At 39.1% G+C, this 15,249-nt stretch overlaps 1 protein-coding gene and 2 non-coding genes across 5 annotated transcripts in view; all 3 read left to right on the top strand.

Annotated features, from left to right (window-relative positions):
- The first annotated feature begins 26 nt into the window (after positions 1-26).
- SF3B3 (splicing factor 3b subunit 3) overlaps positions 27-15,249 on the top strand; it is a 53,220-nt gene continuing 37,997 nt past the window's right edge. The window contains exons 1-8 of one of the 3 annotated variants that reach the window (XM_049109623.1): positions 27-132; positions 5,301-5,447; positions 6,490-6,816; positions 7,561-7,733; positions 8,261-8,402; positions 10,751-10,863; positions 13,098-13,235; positions 14,052-14,155. In XM_049109623.1, the coding sequence (XP_048965580.1) occupies positions 5,378-5,447; positions 6,490-6,816; positions 7,561-7,733; positions 8,261-8,402; positions 10,751-10,863; positions 13,098-13,235; positions 14,052-14,155 (1,067 nt within the window). In that variant the 5' untranslated portion in view covers positions 27-132; positions 5,301-5,377. Of the gene's footprint in view, positions 133-214; positions 365-793; positions 926-5,300; positions 5,448-6,489; positions 6,817-7,560; positions 7,734-8,260; positions 8,403-10,750; positions 10,864-13,097; positions 13,236-14,051; positions 14,156-15,249 lie in introns of those variants that run through there. The other 2 variants (XM_025426779.3, XM_025426780.3) reach the window with 2 other exon arrangements.
- Positions 7,121-7,200, top strand: LOC112647691 (small nucleolar RNA SNORD111). The gene has a single exon (XR_003128436.1). It is a non-coding gene; the product is annotated as a small nucleolar RNA SNORD111 (small nucleolar RNA).
- On the top strand, positions 12,738-12,822 carry LOC112647692 (small nucleolar RNA SNORD111). Its single transcript, XR_003128437.1, has one exon. It is a non-coding gene; the product is annotated as a small nucleolar RNA SNORD111 (small nucleolar RNA).

A 15,249-nucleotide genomic window follows, 5' to 3' on the forward strand; every position in this document is an offset into this window, starting at 1 on the left:
TCGTTTGAGCGCCAGGTCTTTGCGGCTGCCCAAGAAAATGCCCGATGGATTTATGTGTAGTTTTTTTTCTTTAAGTCCACTTTAAAGGGCGTATTTGTTTTCTGTTCTCCTGGGAAAAGTGACAGCCAAAAGGTATGTTTAATTTTCAATGTAGAGTCGAAGAAAGAAACATTAAAAAAAATTATATATATATATATATATTCTTCAGGCGCTGGTTGGGGACTTTTTATACGTCGCGCGCCAGCCGGAAGGTCCCTGCCTTAAGAGCTAATGGCGGACGCCGGCTGGTTGGAGGTGGCGGTGGCTTAGGCCTTGAAGGAGCTCAGCATCTGTCGGATATCGACGCCATCCTTCCTGCTGCAGGGTAAAGAAGCAGCTTCCAAACTTCCCCGGACCCGGGGAGGCAGAGAGCGGTCAAGCAGGAGGGTTGGCGGAGCCTTTGGTCGGGTCTTTGAAGCAGGGTAGGCCCGTAAGGTGCCGGCAAAGCGGTGAGGTAGAGGGGAACGCTTGGGTCGAAAACGGTTTCCAGGAGTCCTCTCCCACTTCCGTTTCAAAGGTGGGAGCGAAGCTTGGATCAAAATAAGACTTCTGGAAATTGCCCAGCTCCTAGGCTCTGCGGGAGGTGAGGGAAGGGGCGGGATGGACGTACACGACACCAACTGTAGGGTGGAATGATCTAGTGTGTTGAAAGCGTAAATAACGGAAACCGTTTTTGGTGCCAAGACCGACCCTCTTTTGAATTCGTCCTTTGGTACTCGGGCAGCTGTTTCAGTGATTTTCAGCTTTCTCACTTGTAAAGTGGGGGACAGTAGTATCTGTTTGGAAGACTTCGCGAGGTTTGAATGCGATGACGTTCCTTTGGCACAAGGAAAAGGGGATGGAGGCAGCAATTAGAGGCGCAATTCGTGGCGATCACAGACAGGAGGTAGGATTGCCGGGAAATCATATTTACCAAGTTTTGGCCGTTAGGGGTTCCTGGTATATAGTTCTTGTGATTTTGTGCTGATCTCCCTCCAAAAGGCAACTTCTCCCATTACCTGATAAAAAAAAGAATAGCTGAGGAACCTGAATCCAAGTAGGTTTGAATTCTGGCTGTAATGGATGCCGGCAGTTATAAAAGGAACTGGAAAGTAGATGCAGTTCTTCAGGAGTTACAGAGAATGAAGAGTAGTAGGCTGGAAACTTTTACGGGCTTCAGAAGTGGCCTGTGGTTTCCTCTTTATTTTTCTTTTTAAAGATTTTATTTATTTATTCATGATAGACACAGAGAGAGAGAGAGAGAGAGAGAGAGAGGCAGAGACACAGGCGGAGGGAGAAGCAGGCTCCATGCAGGGAGCCCGACGTGGGACTCCATCCTGGGACTCCAGGATTACACCCTGGGCCTAAGGCGCCAAACCGCTGAGCCACCCTTTTTCTTTTTTTCTTTTTTATTTATTTTTTATTTTTATTTTTTAATTTTTATTTATTTATGATAGGCACACAGTGAGAGAGAGAGAGAGAGAGAGGCAGAGACACAGGCAGAGGGAGAAGCAGGCTCCATGCACCGGGAGCCCGACGTGGGATTCGATCCCGGGTCTCCAGGATCGCGCCCTGGGCCAAAGGCAGGCACCAAACCGCTGCGCCACCCAGGGATCCCCCTTTTTCTTTTTCTAAATAGCAATTTCTTTCTTTTAGTTTAGTCAGTCGTGCCACATGGTTCATGTTGACATGATAGGGCTTTATTATGTTTTCTTGTTGATAACTGCAGTTTTGAAATTATGTTTGAAATTTTATAACCGCAGCAGGTTGTGATAGAACAAATTTAGCTTTGAGAATCACATTCCCTCCTTTTTTTTTTTTTAATTGAAGTATAGTTGATCACATAACTATTTTTGCAAATCAGAGCCCTTACAACATATTCTTTGCCTCTTTTTCTTCAATTTTAACCTGAGAACAACTTTCCCTGGAACTTCTATAGAGTGTATAACTGCTAGGGATGCGAGTATGTCTGTGTCTCTGTCAGTGCGTTTTCTTAATTTTTCTTTTTGTAGGTCATTTCTCCAAATGCCCTCCTTTTTTCATCTCAACTTTTCTTTTATCTCTACCATTCTAGAATAAAGTTAAAGATGTTTCTTAATTTCAAGAAGGAAAATTTATACCTCTCAAGACCCGTTTCCAAAGTGGAGGGTTTGATCTTTTCCTATTTTATTTTATTTATTTACCTTTATTTATTCACGAGAGACACAGGCAGAGGGAGAAGCAGGATCCATGCAGGGAGCCCGATATGGGACTCAATCCCAGGACTCCAGGATCACGCCCTGAGCAGATGCTCAACTGCTGAGCCACCAAGTGTCCCTATTTTATTTTATTTTTAAAGATTTTATTTATTATTTGAGAGAGCACAAGCAGAGGGGGAGGGGTAGAGGGAGAGAGAACCTCAAGTAGACTTCCCTCTGAGCAGGGAGCCCAATGCGAGACCTGATCCCAGGACCTTGGGATCTTGACCTGAGACAAAGGCAGACTCTTCACCTACTGAGCGAGCCACCCAGGTGCTCCAGTCTTTTCCTCTTCTAACCATTTCTGGGCTGGGCAAAAGCTGGATGACTATTACTGTTATTATTTTTTAAAGATTTTATTTATTTATGAGAGAGAGAGAGAGAGGTAGAGGCCAAGGAAGAAGCAGGCTCCCTGCTCCAATATTGGACTTGATCCCAGGACCCTGGAATCATGACCTGAGCCAAAGGCAGACACTCAGCCTCTTAGCCATCCAGGCGCCCAGGTGACTATCATTTATGAAGCTGTTCACTCATAATTCTCTTTTCTCACTTAGAACATTTTTTTTGTGTTAGTTACACAGTGATTACTTTGGATTTTTCAAGACCTTTAATTGAAAAATAACTTTCATGGTAGTAATTGTATAGTTGTAGTTCTGGGTAATTTTATGGTAAAGGTACATTAGTTTGCAGTCTTAACAGTCTTGTTTAGTGAAAAGAATCCTTTTATGTGATTGTATGGAGAGGCCTCCTGAAATAGCAGGAATTGAGTTTTGTTTCAGTTTTTTTTTTTTTTTTTATGGTGAGTAGATGCAAATTTTAAATTCTAATTGTCAAATACTGTGCTAGATAAGAGATGCAAAAGGAAACTACACTTAACAGTTTTATCTGTTAGATTAGCAAAAGCCTAGTTGTGCAGCAATAGAGGCTCATGCATTTCTGGGGATACAGACTGTTAGAATTTCCTTGTAAGGTAATTTGGTAATATTTGTCAGTATTTCGAATGTATGAGTCCATCAATCCAGCAATTTCACTTCTAGGGATTAATCTTAAAGATATAGTCATACAGGGACACCCTAGGTGGCTCAGTGGTCTGCCTTTGGTTCAGGTCGTGTTCCCGGGGTCCTGGGATCAAGTCCTGCATCAGGCTCCCCACAGGGAGCCCGCTTCTCCCTCTGCCTGTGTCTGTACCTCTCTGTGACTCTCATGTATAAGTAAATAAGGTCCTAAAAAAAATATATATATATATAAATATATAGTCATACATGTATAAATGATCTATATAGGAGGGGTTTTATTTCTCTCTCTTCTTTTTAAGTTTATTGGGGCACTTGGGTGGCTCAGTCATTAAGTGTCCAATTCTTGATCTCAGCTTAGATCTTGATCTCAGGGTCATGAGTTCAAGCCCTGTGTTGGGCTCCATGCTGGGCATGGAACCTACTTAAAATTAAAGGGACACCCGGGTGGCTCAGCGGTTGGGCATCTGCCTTCGGCTCGGGATGTCATCCTGGGTTGGGGGATCGAGTCTTGCATTGGGCTTCCTGCGAGAAGCCTGCTTCTTTTCCCTCTACCTATGTCTCTGCTTCTCTGTGTCTCTCATGAATAAATAAAATCTTACCAAAAAAATGACAGTTTTTTTTCTTACTTAATCTCTACACCTCGTCTGTGATCAAACTCACCACCCTGAGATCAAGAGTTGCACACTCCTCCAACTGAGCCAGCCAGGTGCCCCAATTGAGAGATTTTCTTTGCAGCAGTATTCATAATAGTGAGATTGGGAACCTAAATGATTATCAGTAGGGTATTGGCTAAATTCAGTGAAGTACTCCATGGCTGGAAAACGAAAATGAGAAAGCTCTTTGTTGCTATCTTCAAAGTAAAGTAATAAAAAGTAAGTTGCAGGATAATATGAGGGAGCCTATAATATGTAGTATTCAAGCACTAGTTAAAAAGTATTAGTGTTAACATATTTTTGTGAAAATATCTGGAAGGACATATAACTAAATAAAATTGATTTTCTTGGGGAGGAGAACTGAATGGCTAGGGAATGGATAGAAGGAGCTTTTTGCTGTGTTTTTAAAGAATTCTCAACCATGTGTGTATAGCCTATGCAATCATAGGTACATGTAGAGCTCCTTAGTTTCTGTGACAGTAAAGGTAAATAGAGTTCTATTAATGGTACAGCGCCTGGGGGCGTTCAATTGGTTAAGTTTGCCTACTGCTCAGGTCGAGATCCAGGGTGCTGGGCTCAATCCCAAGATCAGCTCAGTGGGGAACCTGCTTTTCCCTCTTTCCTCTGCCTGTGTTCATGGGCATGTGTGTGCGTGCATGCATGTGTACGCTCTCTGTCAAGTAAATCTTTTTTTTTTTTTTTAAAGATTTTATTTATTTATTCATGACAGACAGAGAGAGAGAGGCAGAGACACAGGCAGAGGGAGAAGCAGGCTCCATGCCAGGAGCCCGATGTGGGACTCGATCCCAGGTCTCCAGGATCTCGCCCCGGACCGAAGGCGGGGCTAAACCTCCGGGCCACCGGGGCTGCCCTATGTCAAGTAAATCATAAAGAATGAATACTGGTACAAATCCTAAGATTTTACCGCTTGTTATTAATTTGACAGGTGATTTAATTTCTTAATTTTTTCATCTATATAATTAGTATAATAATGAGTTATTTATAGGTTCCTTGAGGGAATAGAGGCAAAGTATACAGCATAGTCCCTGGTATATAGAATACTTCCTAGTTATAAATCTGTTGTTAGTCAGTAAGCCTTACTCTGGGTTCTGCCTTCACCCTGAAGTTCCTATATAGAAACATCTGTTGGACGCCTGGGTTGCTCAGTGGTTGAGTGTCTGCCTTTGGCTTGGGTTGTGATCCTGGAGTTCTGGGATCCGGTCCCTCAACGGGCTCCTCGTGGGGAGCCTGCTTCTCCCTTTGCCTGTGTCTGCCTCTCTCTGTGTCTCTTGTGAATGAATGAATGAATAAATAAATAAATCTTAAAAAAATAATTGTTAAAGTAAGTTTCTCGGCTGATATTTTTCTGCTTTTAGGTCCTCTTAGCTTATTTTGACTCAATATAACTGAGGCCTGATTGTGGAGTTGTGAGTACCTCGGTGCTGCTCCCATCATGTTTCTATACAACTTGACCTTGCAGCGAGCCACAGGCATCAGCTTTGCCATTCATGGCAACTTTTCTGGTAAGATTTCTAGTTACTGTCTTTCTGAATTAAACATGTTCAAGATTAAATAGTTTCATGCTTCAGATTCCATTTCCAAATTCAAACTTTTTTCCTGAAATAAATTATAGAGAAAGTATCTTAATTCATCAGACAACATCATTTATATAATGCTTTACAGTCTCCAAAGCCATTTGAAGTACTTGATCTTATTTGATTCTGAGGGGACCATTGGGAAGGTGACCTGATAAGTAGTGGCCTTGAGCAAGTGAGAATGGATTGGGATGGATAAGAGTGGGATATCTGATAGGCTTGGAAGGCATTTAGACATTAGGTAGTAAAGACCTGTACTAGGAAAGTGGGGACAGATCGAGAAGAATATGAATTTCCAGCCTGGGCAGCAGAGAAAATGATAGTAACATTGATAGCAGGTTAGTTGGGACTAGAGAGGGAGTTTGGGAAGAAGGAATTTAGTTATTTTAAACCAGTTAAAAGTCGATGATGACAACATATCCAAGTGGAATTATGTAGCAAACAGGGAGAGATGGGGGAAAATTGGCTATTAAGCATTTAGAAGTATCAATAATGGTTATGAAGGCAAGTGAACTTTCTTAGGACTGACTTTAGAAGTAAATTATATATTTTACATAACAGCTTTAAAAGTTGTTTGAAATAATCCATCAAATTGCACAAAAAGTTAAAATGATTTTCTAGAACAATAGCCTTAAAGATGAGCTAGAAAGAGCCTTTGGAAATACTTAATTTTACGAAGCTAAACATTATATGTTAATACCATTTGTATACATCTCCTAATTATGCGGATTAATGACATTTTAGAAAAACTAAATGTTTTTTAAAGAACTATGTTGACCATTTTTAAAAGTTTTTTCTTTGATACCACTTTTGTTAAATCCTATCAATCGTGGGAATGAAATAGAATAAGAAAATTTAAAATACTGAGCCCCCGACTTACTTACATTTATTTTGAGGGGCATTTTGATCCATCCAGGTTATTTTTGACTAGTTCTGATTGTTCGTGATCTTTATTGTTTTGGTAATCTAGGAACCAAACAACAGGAAATTGTTGTTTCCCGTGGGAAGATACTGGAGCTGCTTCGCCCTGACCCCAACACTGGCAAAGTACATACTCTGCTAACTGTGGAAGTATTTGGTGTTATCAGATCACTCATGGCCTTTAGGCTAACGGGTGGCACCAAAGACTACATTGTGGTTGGCAGTGACTCAGGTCGGATAGTTATCCTGGAATACCAGCCATCTAAGAATATGTTTGAGAAAATTCACCAAGAAACCTTTGGCAAGAGTGGATGCCGCCGCATTGTTCCTGGACAGTTCTTAGCTGTGGATCCCAAAGGGCGAGCTGTTATGATTAGTGAGTAACTTGCTCTATTGAGTGTACTTCTGACTCTTACAGATGCTCAGTTTAGGGTAACAGTGCTGTGGTCTTGGCATTGTGCCAATAAATTCCTTACCTGGGTAAAGTTTGCACAATATTTGGATTAATGCCATGGTTTAAAGTTACTTTTCCTTTTAAAACAATGGGGAAAGTCGTCTTAACACACCTTTTCTATTGTCTGGTTGGATAAGGTGTTTTTTTTTTCATTTCTATATGTATAGCAGAAAGCCTACAATGAAATGATTTTATATAATTAGGCAGTGAATATGGTTGCTTTCATTAGCCTGAAGTGATGATTCACATTCATGTCTCTTCTCTGATAAATCTTTTGAAGGAAATTCTGTGTATCTGATCAGGCCTCTGGAAGGCAACTCTGGCAAGTGACAAAATCATTAGATCGAAGTTCAGAGAATAAAGCTGTCAATTTTACGAATTATTGTTTCCAGTATCATTAAATCTAGGGGATGCTGAAAAATTATGAAGAGTTAGTGGGATATTGAGATCCCTATTAGGAAATTCTGTTGTTTATTTTACTAATTCCAAGATCCTCTAAGTTAATACACTTGTAGAGTTAGTGCTGGATGTTAATGATTTTTTTTTTTTTTTTTTTTTTTTTGGATGTTAATGATTTTAAAGAAATAATTGTGGTGTGACTCTGGCTGTTCTGTAAGTCCTTTTATCTTCTGGAAATTTTATTTGTTTTGTCTCTTTTATGTATAGGTGCCATTGAAAAACAGAAATTGGTATATATCTTGAACAGAGATGCTGCAGCCCGGCTTACCATTTCATCCCCTCTAGAGGCCCACAAAGCGAACACTTTAGTATATCATGTGGTCGGAGTAGATGTGGGATTTGAAAATCCAATGTTTGCTTGTCTGGAAATGGATTATGAGGTAATGGGGACTCATTGACTCCATCCTCTCTTTCTCTCACTCTCTCCCTCCCTCTCCCCCTACATCCCCTTTAGGTTTCTTCCATTCATCTCAGTGCTTTAATGATTGTTTTCTTCATTGTTGATGTCTTACAGCTTTTGTTTTCCAAATGTCTTACTAATAAGATTTTTTGGGATGTTTCACAGCTTACCTAACGATATAATAGCACTTTACCTTGATTTGAACAGTCATCCTAAAAACGGTATTTATGGGAAACAGCGGTTTGAAAAAGGAAGTGAAACTGTATGTGGGGTATTTTTTTGCAGGGAGATAGTGAAAGGTGAGGCATACCATTTTTGCCTTTACTGGAATGCAGTAGCCTTGAGTAGAGGGAACCCTAGTCCCCAAAATAGGGGACCCAGTTTCTTGTTCGAGTTCTGCCATTGTCTAGTAGTGTGAGCTTTGGTAAACTGTTGAGGACCTTTGCTTCCCCATTTGTAAAATGGAGGAATCCTGATGCCTTTTTTTGCTAATGTACTTCTCTATAGGAAGCAGACAATGATCCAACAGGGGAAGCAGCAGCTAATACCCAGCAGACGCTTACCTTCTATGAATTAGACCTTGGTTTAAATCATGTGGTCCGAAAGTACAGTGAACCTTTGGAGGAACATGGCAACTTTCTTATTACAGGTACTTTTTTTTCTCAGAGCTGTTTTGTATCTTTTTATTTGGCTCATTTTATATGCAAACCTAGGAGAGTTTACTTAATGGGATTTGGAAACTATAATCTATTTCTAGTAAGTCTAATAAGTATCTTGTCTGTTTGGTGAAGTTAGAAGTTCATGGAATGGTTGACTTTTATCTTATGATAGAGGCAAAGGAAGAAAGGATGGGGAAAGTACTCAGCTTGGAATATTGACTACTACTGAGTGCTCTGATATTTTTATTATAGATAGTCACTGTCATTAAGAAAATTAAAACAAATCTTTAAAAAGACAAATGAAATGGACAAATCAACAAGATAAAACTGTATTATGTCTGAATTTGAAAACTTAGGTGAAATAGGAATATTTTTGAAAATTGTTCCCAAATTGACTCTAAGAAATGAAGAACCTGAATAGACCAGCATCCATTAAAGAAATTGGAGCAGTAGTCAAAAATCTTTCCCAAAACATTTAAGGTCCAGAATTTTCAGGGACCTTAAATTTCTTTAGAGATTAGGAAAAAATTAAAGCTATCATACCACTTTATGAGCCTAATATAACTTAAGTATCAAAACTGAGAAAGATTAGTAACAAAAGGAATTCTGTATGCTAGTTTATGGTTATAAATAACAAAACCTGAAATCTTAGGAAATTGAAATCAACTTTAAATGATCATAGCTAAGTAAGATTTTTGTAGGAGTTCAGAGATGTTCACAGTTAGAAAATCAGTATCCGGGGCTTCTGCTTGGCTCAGTCATTGGAGTATGTGACTCTTGGATCTCGTTTTTTTTTTTTTAAAGATTTTATTTATTTATCCATGAGAGACACGGGGGGGGGGGGGGGGGGGCGGGGAGGCAGAGACACAGGCAGAGGGAAGAACAGGCTCCATGCAGGGAGCCCGATGTGAGACTCATCCAATGACCCCGGGATCACGACCTGGGCGTGAAGGCAGGCGCTAAACCGCGGAGCCACCCAGGCTGCCCTGGATCTCAGGTTGTAAGTTCCAGTTCCACATTGAGTGTAGAGATTACTTAAAAATGGAAGTAAAATTTTTTTTAATTATTTTTTTAAGATTCTATTTATTCATGAGAGACAGAGAGAGAGGCAGAGACACAGGCAGAAGGGAGAAACAGGCTCCATGCAGGGAGACTGACGTGGGACTTGATCCCGGGTCTCTAGGATCAGGCCCTGGGCTGAAGGCAGCACTAAACCGCTGAGCCTACCTGGGCTGCCCTTAAAAATGGAATCTTAAAAAAAAAATCCGTATCAATTTTATTCATTATATAAAAAGACTAAAGGAAATGACTACTTGTACTCTAGGTTTCAGCAGGCATGGGGAAGACAGTGATCCTTTTTATGTGGAGTCATTTGTACTTCGATTGATGTCTAAAGTGAAATCTGTCTTTAGGAGGGAGGATTTTGGAGAATAAGATAGCACTTGTCTTTGAGTATTAAACCTTAGAAAGCAGCCATATATTAAACATTACACATTACATTACTTGCTGTAATATTACCTATATTTCATTGACAAGGGCTTCATTTGTTCAACATTTTGTTGTGTGCAAAGAAAGAATATGGTTCATTCAAAGAACTGGAAGCTGATTGTGATTGGATTGATAGACCTAACAGGCTGGGTAGAGGTTGTGGTGGGGAGGTAACTACTGAAAGATTTTGTTGTTACTCTTTTTGTTTCTGAAGGATTTTAAGCAGCGGAATAATAACTTGCTAAAGATGAACATTTTAGAAACATTACTTGCTTACATTTTGTTTAATTGAATAGAGGATAAGACTATAAGCCAGATTAGGAAGCTGTTTCACTAACCCAAAAGGTTGGCAGCATGAGCACTGCAAAGGAGTTAAAATCAATAGAGCTGTGAAGCGGGAGAGACTTGAGGAGTGACACCCAGGTTTTTGGTTTGGTCTGTTGGTTGATAGTCGTGTTCTTTGAGATGGAGGACCCAGGAGGTAGAACAGATTTGGGAAGGAACTTGAATTTGTTTATGAGTACAATGTATTTTTAAGCTGCTGTGGAATATCATTGTAAGAGTTTCCAATATGCAGTTGGGTTATAGGGCTAAAGATGAGAACTGAGTTTTGGGCTCGGAGCTAAACATTTTATTTTAGATGGATTCTCAGACATCTGGACAGGCTAAGAGCACCTGAACTGTGCTCATCCTTGTGTTATGCTAGTATCAGGGAAAAGAAATACTTTGAATGTTTCTCAGTCTCAGGCACTTAAACCTTCATTCAAATTGTGCTAAAAAGGAGAAGGAATTGAAAGATTAATTGTAAATCATGGTTATGTTAAATCATTGCTAAGTTTTTTTCTGATAGTTCCTGGAGGGTCAGATGGTCCAAGTGGAGTGCTAATCTGCTCTGAAAACTATATCACCTACAAGAACTTTGGTGACCAACCGGATATCCGCTGTCCAATTCCCAGGAGACGGGTAAAAATCTTTGCCATAAGGAAAGATATGGTGTTTGTGAAGTTTCTTTTTTTTTTTGTAATTACGATATAGTGTCTTAGTTTATTTGTTGTGAGGTTTTAGTTTCTTTGTAAATCTTTTTAATAAAGCTGGTATTTTAGTAAAAGCAAAATAAATTCTTTGAGAAAGGAAATTAAAAACAGTTTCCATTTTAGAAGAATCTCTGGATGATCAGTTTGAAATTCCTGCAAGTTGCTAGTTTGAAAAACCAGACATATTTATTGGAGGTATTTTCCATTGTTTGTCTTTTTCACCCCATTCCAACATACAGGAAATTTTAAAGAACAGAACAGTGAATTCCTGTTGGCGTTTTACATTCAGAAAAAAGATTGATGGGTGGCTCACCGGTTTAGCGCCTGCCTTTGGCCCAGGGTGCGATCCTGGAGTCCCGGATCGCGTCCCGTGTCAGGCTCCTGCAATGGAGCCTGCTTCTCCCTCCTCCTGTGTCTCTGCCTCTCTCTCTCTCTCTCTCTATCATGAATTTAAAAAAAAAAAAAAAAGATTGACCAATTTAATGTTTTACTGCATTTGGCTTTTTTTTCTTATGACATAGCTATATGCTTTTTTAGACAAACCGTTTGAATATAAGTTACAGTCATCACGACAGTTTAACTGTTCTTTCACTGTTTTACTGTTCTTTTTTGTTCTTTAGAATATTTTGTCTCACCTTTGCTTTTGGTCTTTTTTTTTTTAAAGATTTTTAAAAATTTATTTATTCATGAGAGACACACAGAGAGAGAGAGGCAGAGACACAGGCAGAGGGAGAATCAGGCTCCGTGCAGGGAGCCCGACGTGGGACTCGATCCTGGGTCTCCAGGATCACGCCCTGGGCTGCAGGTGGCGCTAAACCACTGAGCCACCGGGGCTGCCCTGCTTTTGGTCTTTTATTGACTTTTTTTTGAAGAGTCTAGGCTAATTGTCATGAAATTTGTCCCATCATGTTTTTCCTTATGATTATATCCATGTTAATTTTTTTTTTCATGTTAATATTTTTGATAGAATCATTACATAAGTGGTGACATATTTCCTATTTTATCACATTAGGAGCACATAATGTTGGGTTGACTTGTTGGTGATGTTAAATTAATCACTTATGTTAAAAGGTAGTGCCTGCCGGTGCTGCTTAATCATGAAGGTACCTTTTCCTTTTTATAATTGGTGTGGAAGGAGATGGTGAATTTTGAGATGGTAAATAATCTTTATCCAGCATCTTTTCACATAGTGCTTTTCCTCAGTTCAGTTACTACATTGGTGGTTGAAAATGGTATTTTATTGATTTTTTAAATTTTATTGATATTAATCTTAACAGTTTACTGTGGAGATTATTAAGCATATGCAAAAGTAGAATGTAATGAGCTGAGTATCCAGCTTCAGCTAATCTCATTTCATCTCTGCTCCTTCAGTCTCTCCTTTCACCCCTAGTTTTCTATCTTTTTAATATTAATTTATAGGTCCTGGGGTTAAATCTTTTAGGTCTTACTTAGTTGAACTAATATGATAACCTGGGTAAGATTCCATAAATTTTAGAAAATTTGAGAAGGAATCTATTAAATAAATTCTTGGTAAAGTGTGTGGGAAGTAATTCGATTTGGTTGATCAGACATTTATTGAGCGCCTAACTGCCAGGCACTGTAAGTGGCTTTGGGACTACAGAAATGTATAAAACATGTTTTGCCCTTGAAGAGCTGAGTCAGTGAGAGAAATACAAAATGTTGGAAACATAAAACAAAAACCCAACATCATAGTCAAGAAACTCCCTTGGAGGAATCAAGGAAGTTGATATGGAAAAGGGCTAATGAAGGATAATTTGGATGGACGTGTAAGAGTTTTTTTCATAGTCTGAAACGATAACTTTCAATTTCATGTCTTTGACATTTTTCTCTAGAGAAAGTTTTTTGTCTTACTCATTTGATGAGAATGTACAGTGAAATTGTGGCTGTTTTTTTGTACATAGGCTTTGTCACATTTACAGTAGACAAGCATTTTTGGCCATTGTGTTTTATTTTTGGCTGACTAGCTGCTCTGGGTCAAAGCTTGTATAGAGAGGTGGCAGGTAAAAAAAAAAAAAAAAAGAGAGAGAGGTGGCAGGTACTTCTAGGCCTTGGGCAACATGTATATCCATATTGGTAAGGTGCTACATTCCCTAAATAAGAAGAACTCCTTTCTAAATTGTTGGTTCTGTGTTTGACTTCTAGAATGACCTGGATGACCCTGAAAGAGGAATGATTTTTGTTTGCTCTGCCACCCATAAGACCAAATCGATGTTCTTCTTTTTGGCCCAAACTGAGCAGGGCGATATTTTCAAGATCACTTTGGAGACAGATGAAGATATGGTAAGCAGACCATGGATAGAGAAGGAAAACATGAAAAAACACTTTTATTAGGTTTAGTCTGGTTTGATAAAATGTCCTATGGTATTCTGATTTTGATATATTTAAGTAGCCTTATTTCAAAAACTTAAGTGTACATTTAAGGTTCACAAAGTGGTTTTATAAACCATTTGTTCATTGAAACTACTCTGAGATAGGACAATTAATACTTCACAAGTTAATAAAATGGAAACAGTGCCTTAAAGAGTGGTTGTCTAAGGTGTTTAAAGCTTTTAAAATTTGGAACTAAAAAATAAAATAAAATTTGGAACTGGTATATCGAATGTAGATTTTCTCATTTGGTTAACAGATTTCTGGTCTAGTAGTCTCATGAATGAGACCGAGTAGTGCCTCTTCTAGTGAGTAACAAGAGAAGACTCTGCTTGTCTAATGAAAACTGGTAATGACACTGTTACTGTTTTTGTCCTATGGAGGAACTCTGAACAACTGAGTAATTTTTTAGATATCTATTTAGCTCAGGAGTTGGCAGAATTTTTTTTTGTGAAGGCCTAATAGTAAACATTTTCAGCTTTTATGGGCCATATAATCTCTGACTCAACTATACAGCTTTGCTGTTGTGGCACTGAAGTAGCTGTAGGAAGTATGTAAACATTAGGCATGGCTGATCTTGGGTCTTAGTTTGCTAACCCTGGGTTTAGATACTAAGGATGATATTTTATTTGCTATTCTGTTTATGCTGTCTATCTTAAAATACTGGCTACCTTCTGTGACCTAGCTTCACTTGGCCTACATGCTAGAATATTTTTCCCCCCCTTCCAGGTTACTGAGATCCGGCTCAAGTACTTTGATACTGTGCCTGTTGCTGCTGCCATGTGTGTGCTTAAAACAGGCTTCCTTTTTGTAGCATCAGAATTTGGAAACCAGTGAGTAATCCTTTTATTACCCTAGTTCACCCTGATTCCTATAAAAGTTGACAGGTGGAGATGTGGTTGTAAGGCCATAGAACTTTCCACAAGAATGTTACAGTTTTTTCAAAAGTTTTGCCGTCCTTGACCCTTTACATTTTATTGGTTATTTACCCTACGTCAGTAGCTTTGATCAGTACCTTCAGGTAGCTGCAACCTCAGTATTTCTGTTAATGACTAAGGGGCCAGTTCTAACAACTTGAGTGTAACATCTCAATTTTTATGGATAAAAAAACAGTTTCATTTGAGTGCTAAAGTCTTTTTACTTCTGTATCCCTTTTTCTGTGGTGCTAATCTAGATTAGTTCACTAATTTTCTTACTAAGTTTAATTGCTTTTCCTGTAAAATTTAACCTTTTTTAGGGACGCCTGAGTGGCTCAGCGGTTTAGCACCTGCCTTCAGCCCAGGGCATGTTCCTGGAGTCCCGGGATTGAGTCCCACATCAGACTCCCTACATGGAGCCTGCTTTTCCCTCTGCCTACGTCTCTTCCTCTCTCTCTGTGAATAAATAAATAAAATCCTAAAACAAAACAAAAAACAACTTAACCTATTATAGTCATCTCATTCAGCAGCCAAGACCTAACCTCGATGAATTCCTTTCCCTTAACCCTGTGTGCGTAGTCTAAACTCTAGCCTTGGATTTAAGACCAGTATCTAAGTTGCCAAATTACCGGAGACTGGGTCTTGCCTTTTTAGTTTAGGTCTTGCTTTTTTTAGTTCAGGATTTGCCGGTATCTGCTAAAGTCTGCACAGACCACTTAACTATTGCTGTTTCCTCATAATTAAAATGAAGTATTCTAGGAATCTTTGCCATTTCTGCCTTTTCTCAAACTATTCGTCATTTCTTAGACATGCCTGGTACTCATCCTCACTGACTTTATTCTAGCTGTTTATTATTCATTTTCCATATTTATACCTCTTTTGTCATGCTTTTCATGCTTAGTCTGTTTTTTAGTCCATTTCCAATTTTCCAGTTTTTTCTTAACAAGGAATTTTCATTGTAGAAAAGTTAGAAAGTGCAATGCAAGCAAAAATGTCACCTGCAGTCCTTC

Source organism: Canis lupus, chromosome 5 (genome assembly GCF_003254725.2).
Source record: "Canis lupus dingo isolate Sandy chromosome 5, ASM325472v2, whole genome shotgun sequence".
Classification (NCBI taxonomy): domain Eukaryota; kingdom Metazoa; phylum Chordata; class Mammalia; order Carnivora; family Canidae; genus Canis; species Canis lupus.